This window comes from Mus caroli, unplaced genomic scaffold (genome assembly GCF_978045245.1).
Source record: "Mus caroli unplaced genomic scaffold, Mus_caroli_1 scaffold_2, whole genome shotgun sequence".
NCBI lineage: Eukaryota > Metazoa > Chordata > Mammalia > Rodentia > Muridae > Mus > Mus caroli.
In genome coordinates this window covers 105,735,209-105,741,646 of record NW_028227257.1, presented here as the reverse complement: position 1 = coordinate 105,741,646, position 6,438 = coordinate 105,735,209, and the positions used below count along the sequence as shown (strand labels likewise).

At 52.7% G+C, this 6,438-nt stretch overlaps 1 protein-coding gene across 1 annotated transcript; it reads left to right on the top strand.

Annotated features, from left to right (window-relative positions):
- The first annotated feature begins 1,856 nt into the window (after positions 1-1,856).
- Positions 1,857-4,069, top strand: Hoxd11 (homeobox D11). The gene is made up of 2 exons (XM_021180939.3): positions 1,857-2,701; positions 3,449-4,069. The coding sequence occupies exons 1-2, from the start codon at positions 1,927-1,929 to the stop codon at positions 3,682-3,684; spliced, it is 1,011 nt and encodes a 336-aa protein (XP_021036598.1). The 5' UTR covers positions 1,857-1,926; the 3' UTR covers positions 3,685-4,069.
- The last annotated feature ends 2,369 nt before the right edge of the window (positions 4,070-6,438 follow it).

Below are 6,438 nucleotides of genomic sequence, written 5' to 3'. Positions count from 1 at the left end.
GCAGGGAGGGGTCACCTAGGATGGGAGAGAGCTTGGGGAGCGCCAGTCGTCACTGCCACAGACCTGTTTGCGCAGTTTTGGGGGGAGGGAAGCAGACACGGGTGAGGGCGGAGGAAAGAGAGGAATGGAGAAAGGAGGGAGGAGAAGAGGAAGGGGCGACGGCTAGAAAATAGATAGCAACTCAGACCACCGGCCTTTTCTCTTAAGTCGGCTGGGTGCGCAAAGAGCACAGGACCCGAACTGCAGCGGTCTGGGGAAAGGAAGGGAACCAGAGCAGAGCTACCTAACGGGGCATAGCGCTGAAGCCTGGGCCTCTGGGCTGATTCCTGGGTAGAGGAACACTGAGGAAGGCTGCTGCCTTTGGTTCTGGGATTTGGATTTGGGGAGAGACTAAAGGCCTGGTAAGCTGGAGGTGGGAGCCTAGGCCTCTTTTGGACTCCAGGCCTGAGAGGATTGCTGCAGCCAGAAGAGAGTGAGGCTTTGGAGCAAGTGGCTGGGGGCCTGGAAAGTCTACCTCGGAGTCAGGTGGTACAGATAGACTCCAGCGGGCCGGCAGACGCTATTGAGGGCCCCTGGAGAACCAACCGATCTCCCTGGGAGATGCTATGACCATCAAATTCAAGGGCTCCAGAGGAGTCTTGGGGATATGCCACGAGGTTGCTCAGGGCTTAGTGGGGCTCATACACAGTGAAAGCTCCAAGGGACTTGAACACAGAAGACGATTAGAGGAAGGCCAAAGTACAAGGGATTTGTCTGTGGGCGGTGAGGGTGAGTAGGGCCCTTATTCTGTGAGAGTGGGACTTATCTTCCTTTTGTTCTTCAGACCCTCAGAGCTTTGAGGAAAGCCAGAAAACTGGGACCTCTGTGTTTCCACAATGGCTGAGTATTGAGGGGAGAGAGGGAGGGAGAGAGGGAGGGAGAGAGAGAGAGTAAAGGGAAAGGATGGGGTACTGAGAAAGACTGGAGAAAGGAGAGAAAGCGGGATGGAGGAGAGGAAAGGAAGAGAGGAAGACAGGAGAGAGAAAGGAGAGGAGTGAGTAGTAAGCAAAGAAAGGAGGGAAGGGAACAGAGCGGAAAAACCTGGAAGAAAAAAAGGCCAAATGGCTACCAAGGCCCACGCCAAGCCTAGCTCCTGGGAGTCGTTTTTTCCAGGGTCTGCACTCTTGTCCCTGGTGTCAGAACCCAAGAGAGCCAAATCCCTACCAGCCGGAACGCACTCCGCAGAGAAATATGTAAATCAGGGCTCCCTGCGCCCTAGAGAGTGTCGCAATTACGCCCCTTGAACAAGAAGCAACAAGCTCCCAGCCGGTGAGCTACGGAGGGTGGCTGTGTCGCGGGGGAGGGAGCGGCTGCAGAAAAGGTGGGGGTGGGAACCTCACACTCTCACACCTAGTCCTCTGTGCCAGGGCCGGGGCTCCCCCCACCACTCTCCGCTGCTCTCCCTTCCCCCTTCCTCCCCCTCCTTCTCCCTCCCTCCTCCTCCCCTCCGGCCTAGGTCCGGGTACTTAAAGCAGCGCGGGCGGGCTAAGGCGGGCGGGCGGCCCAGTCCGGTGGCGGCAGATGCGCCCAGCGGTGGCAGCCGCCGGCGGCGCGCAGGTGACCGGCCTGCAGCGCAGCCTGCTCAGGGAGTGCCCTGGGAGAGCTGGCGGGAGCTGAAGGCTGATCCGCCCCCAGCGTGCGCGCGTCTCGGCGCCAGGAGCCGTCCCGGGGCGTGTTGGCGAGCGCTGATATAGATATAAGGACATTTCTCTCCATGGCGTCACGTGACATAATTACCACCAGAATCAATCAAGATGAATTGCACGTCAGCGCCCGGTGGGGATTTTTGCTTAGTTGATCCTGGCCCAAGCCTCTTGTGCAATCGATGGCTCAGGTTGGAGGCGCGGGGAGCGGCCCGAGGCTTGCCGGCGTGCACGCCGCGCAGCCATGAACGACTTTGACGAGTGCGGCCCCAGCGCAGCCAGCATGTACCTGCCGGGCTGCGCTTACTACGTGGCCCCGTCGGACTTCGCCAGCAAGCCGTCGTTCCTCTCGCAGCCGTCCTCGTGCCAGATGACTTTCCCCTACTCCTCCAACCTGGCGCCGCACGTCCAGCCCGTGCGGGAGGTGGCCTTTCGCGACTACGGCCTGGAGCGCGCCAAGTGGCCATACCGCGGCGGAGGCGGCGGTGGCGCGGGGGGCGGCGGCGGCGGCGGTCCCGGCGGGGGTGGCGGCGGCTCCGGGGGCTACGCTCCTTACTACGCCGCGGCGGCGGCGGCAGCGGCGGCGGCAGCGGCGGCCGAGGAGGCGGCCATGCAACGAGATCTGCTCCCGCCCGCCGGCCGCCGGCCAGACGTGCTCTTCAAGGCTCCCGAGCCGGTGTGCGGCGCTCCCGGGCCGCCGCACGGTCCGGCGGCCGCAGCCTCTAACTTCTACAGCGCCGTGGGTCGCAACGGCATCCTGCCCCAGGGCTTTGATCAGTTCTACGAGGCGGCGCCCGGACCCCCCTTCGCCGGCCCGCAGGCCCAGCCCGCTCCCGCGCCGCCACAGCCCGAGGGCGCCGCTGACAAGGGCGACCCCAAGCCAGGGGCTGGTGGCGGCGGGGGCAGTCCCTGCGCCAAGGCGACTCCGGGCCCAGAGCCCAAGGGGGCGGCGGAAGGCGGTGGCGGTGAAGGCGAGGGTCCCCCGGGGGAGGCAGGGGCCGAAAAGAGCGGCGGCACAGGTAGGCGCTGGGCGCGGGCCGAGGGGCTGGCCCGGGGCGGTGGAGGGGGGGGGGGCGGTGGGGACCTCCCTCTGCTTGCGCCGTTTTATGTGCTACTTTATAAGCATTCGAGGGGGTTTATACATCCTATAAGATTTCCCGGGTCGTTGTAAAGCGTGTTTATGATAGGAAACCAATTTAGGTGGGCTTAAGGTAGACTTCGAAGAGGACATTAATCGCCGTAGAGAGCTTTCCCTCTATTTGGGTGGGGGTGGGTGGGTGAGTTGAGGACCTTAGAGGAGGGAAGAATATTTGGAGCCAGTTGATGAGTGGGAACACGAGAGCCTCCTGCCTTTCAGGGAGAGGGTAGGTGATCTTCCGGCACTGGGCTTAACCCCAACCTCTGGCTGGCGCTCAGCTCGGAGTTGAGCAGATGCTCCTGTGGGCGCGCTCTTGTGTCTCTCCCCTCATGTTCCAGTTCAGAGCCTGCCTTGCCATCATCCTTTTTCCTCTCTCAGTGCCAGCCTAGTGTGTGTGTGTGTGTGTGTGTGTGTGTGTGTGTGTGTGTGTGTCCCCGGGCGTGAACACATGTCCACGCCCGCACTCTACTGTGCCCGCCCATATATCATCCCCCACGACGCAGGCAGGGCCTTTCAACGGCGGCAAGGGACGTCCCTAACTGGGCCAAGGCCTGGCCCTAGCTCAGTGGCCAGAGTGGGTGGGGGCAAGCAGTAGCCTCTCTCACCTCTTGGTTTCTTTTCCTTGCAGTGGCCCCCCAGAGGTCCCGGAAAAAGCGCTGTCCCTACACCAAGTACCAGATCCGCGAACTGGAACGCGAGTTTTTCTTTAATGTATACATAAACAAAGAGAAAAGACTCCAACTCTCTCGGATGCTCAACCTCACTGACCGGCAAGTCAAAATCTGGTTCCAGAATCGCAGGATGAAAGAAAAGAAACTGAACAGGGACCGTCTGCAGTATTTCACTGGAAACCCCTTATTTTGAGAACTCCAGGATGTACCCCCTCCCCAGAGCCCCACTCACCCACCCTCCTCCCCACCAGCCTGCTCTCCGCAGGCCCAATGTCCTTGGGTTCAATGACGCCTCTTCTCTGTGGAACTTCACGATTCCTTCTCGCCTTCAACTCGGGACCTCCCAGCGACCACTACAGCCTGAGGAAGAGGCCCGGAACTTGGCTGTGCGGATCCTAATAAGGGGAACATGGTAAATGCAAACATCCCTTTCCAATTTTACCGCCAATGCGCTGTTGTTCCTCTCCCCCCTCTCTGAGTCCTCATGAACGCGGCGAGATCTGTAGGAAGTTAGGCCATGGAGTTAGAAGGAGCCAGTGTTTTGTTTTGAGTTTAAGAAATCCCTTTCTTTCCCCTCAGTGAACACAGATTATTTAAACTCTGGGAAATGTACCTTTGGGCATGAGTCACTGTCTTTTTGTGTGTGAATAAATGGTTTCTAGCAAAATGGAGGTCCCAGCTTCAATACACTGCATGGATTTTACTGTTTGAAGAAGTTTAGTGGCTAATCAGGCTGTCCTAGTGACCAGAAACCCCTTCCTCATGCAACCGAAAGCCCGCTGGGACACTTTTTAATCTCACCATAATAGGAATTGGTCCTTCACACCCCCTGTAGGCTACACTGGCTCTAAAAAATCATGTTAGTGTTACATTTCTGAATTGATGGTGTGATCCAGCAATACTGGTTGTCTTTTTTCTCCTTCTCCTTCTTCTCCTTCTCCTTCTCCTTCTCCTTCTCCTTCTCCTTCTCCTTCTCCTTCTCCTTCTCCTTCTCCTTCTCCTTCTCCTTCTCCTTCTCCTTCTCCTTCTCCTTCTTCTTCTTCTTCTTCTTCTTCTTCTTCTTCTTCTTCTTCTTCTTCTTCTTCTTGGCAATGAGATTGAAGCAGTAGGAGTCTAAGAGCAAATTCTCACCCCACCCCCACCTCTAGTCTAATGAACTTGGAATTTTTGGAAGGAAAAAACAAATTTAAACTTAATTAGAAGATCCAAATGATCTCTTAACATGGTGACAAGGAGCTAGAGTTTCTTATGAAGAAGAAGGGGGGAAATCCTCCATGTGAGGCTGGGGAAGTTTGTTAAGAGGAAGTTAATAGGTACAGGGACTTGGGGTCTTTCTGATGTCATGAAGCAGTGACTGTGACTCCCCCCCCCCCACTGGACTAAGGCTGCAAAACTGCTTCTCACCACATTTATCGCTTTAAGTTAAAGAATGTGGTGAGGGCTGCAGTGCCCTTTATGTCACAGGACCAAGCCAGGCTGTTTACAAAACCTTGAACTGTCTAGACAACACCATAAAACTCAAAGTTCTAAACAGCTTAATTGGGTTATATTATACACCTTCTGGTGGGCCCAAAAGAGATTTCCGCAATGTGCAATAAACTGGAGATGTGAGAAAACCTCCTCTTGATCTGACAAGAGTGAAGTGGATCTTATGACTCTTAACCTCTCAGAAGCCCAAAGTCTAAAAATAAATCCATAAGATGCACAGCAGCTCATGCCTTTTCTGAGAAAGTATGCTTTTTAAAATATGAATTTTTTAAATTGCCAAAGCTTTTGGGGGGCAAAGAAAAACATAAGTGCATAAGTGTATGCCTTTGAACTTCCAAAATGTCAAGGTCATCACCTTTAACCTCTCTGAATAATTAGGCGCCTTAAAGTTCTTCTGTGATTTCTAACCACCGCCCAGGCTCATACATCCAGACCCACACACATATTTATGACCATACAGAATCATACTGGGGGTTCACCATAAATCTAGGAAAATTCCTAATTTCAGGATCAATAACTATAATTTCCCTCCCAACATTTGAGTAATTTAATAGCAACTGACTTCTTAGGAAAATAAAAATAAAAACACTTGTTAGATCAAAATGCCTATTAACTATTATTAGAGCTAGGGTGTGCTGAGAATTTGGGAAGATCTTAGAAAGAGTTTCTCTTTGCTGTAATGAAGAACTGCAGTTTTTTAAAAGACATTTGAGACAGTTAATTCTGATTAGACTTACATCATCTCTAGCATTTGAAAGCAATTTGCCACCCTGCTAAATAAACTCTAGCACTTTATAAAATATAGAACAAAATAAAATATAGTTATATTGTTTCATAAATGCATTTCTAAATCTTTGGTAAAGGATAAAATAGAAACAAAGCAGACAATCAAACTATTTCACTCAAAAAGTGATTATTTTGTTTAGAATTCTGGGCATTGGTTTACCTGTAAATGCCCTAATAATATGATCTTTCTGGGATCATACTGTTTGTTTGAAACAAACCATAAAACTGGTTTGTTTCTTTTCCCTTATCTTTCTTTTTTCTTCTTCTTTTAACTGGGTCTAAATGTACAAGCTGTGTGCCAGCCAGCACACTCCAGGCAAACGAGAGAAACACTATTTTCCGTTTGCAAGAACTTCTACAGCCACACGAGGGCGCGCTCATGTTCCAGAAACCTTATTTGCCAAGAGGCTGCGGTACCTTTTTTTTTTTTTTTTTTTCCAATCCTAGAGTCTAATAAGGAATCTTGGCCCACCCGTTAGAAACAGGCAGTCGTTAAGGTGTTTGCTATTTGCTTGTTCCAACCAGCCATGAGTCTGAGAAGTTGTAGAGAGACAGGGGAAAAGAGGCAACCAGTCTTCTGAAACAGGAGATCCCCCTAATCGTTGTCTCCTTAAAGTCGCTGTGGAAAATACCTTGGTAGATAAAGTGATGGTGTCAAGAAAATATTTTTAAA

Coding starts and splice junctions, on each gene's coding strand:
- Hoxd11 (XM_021180939.3), top strand. CDS start 1,927: ATGAACGACTTTGACGAGTGCGGCCCCAGCGCAGCCAGCATGTACCTG. Junction 2,702..3,448: donor CGAAAAGAGCGGCGGCACAG/GTAGGCGCTGGG, acceptor TTTTCCTTGCAG/TGGCCCCCCAGAGGTCCCGG.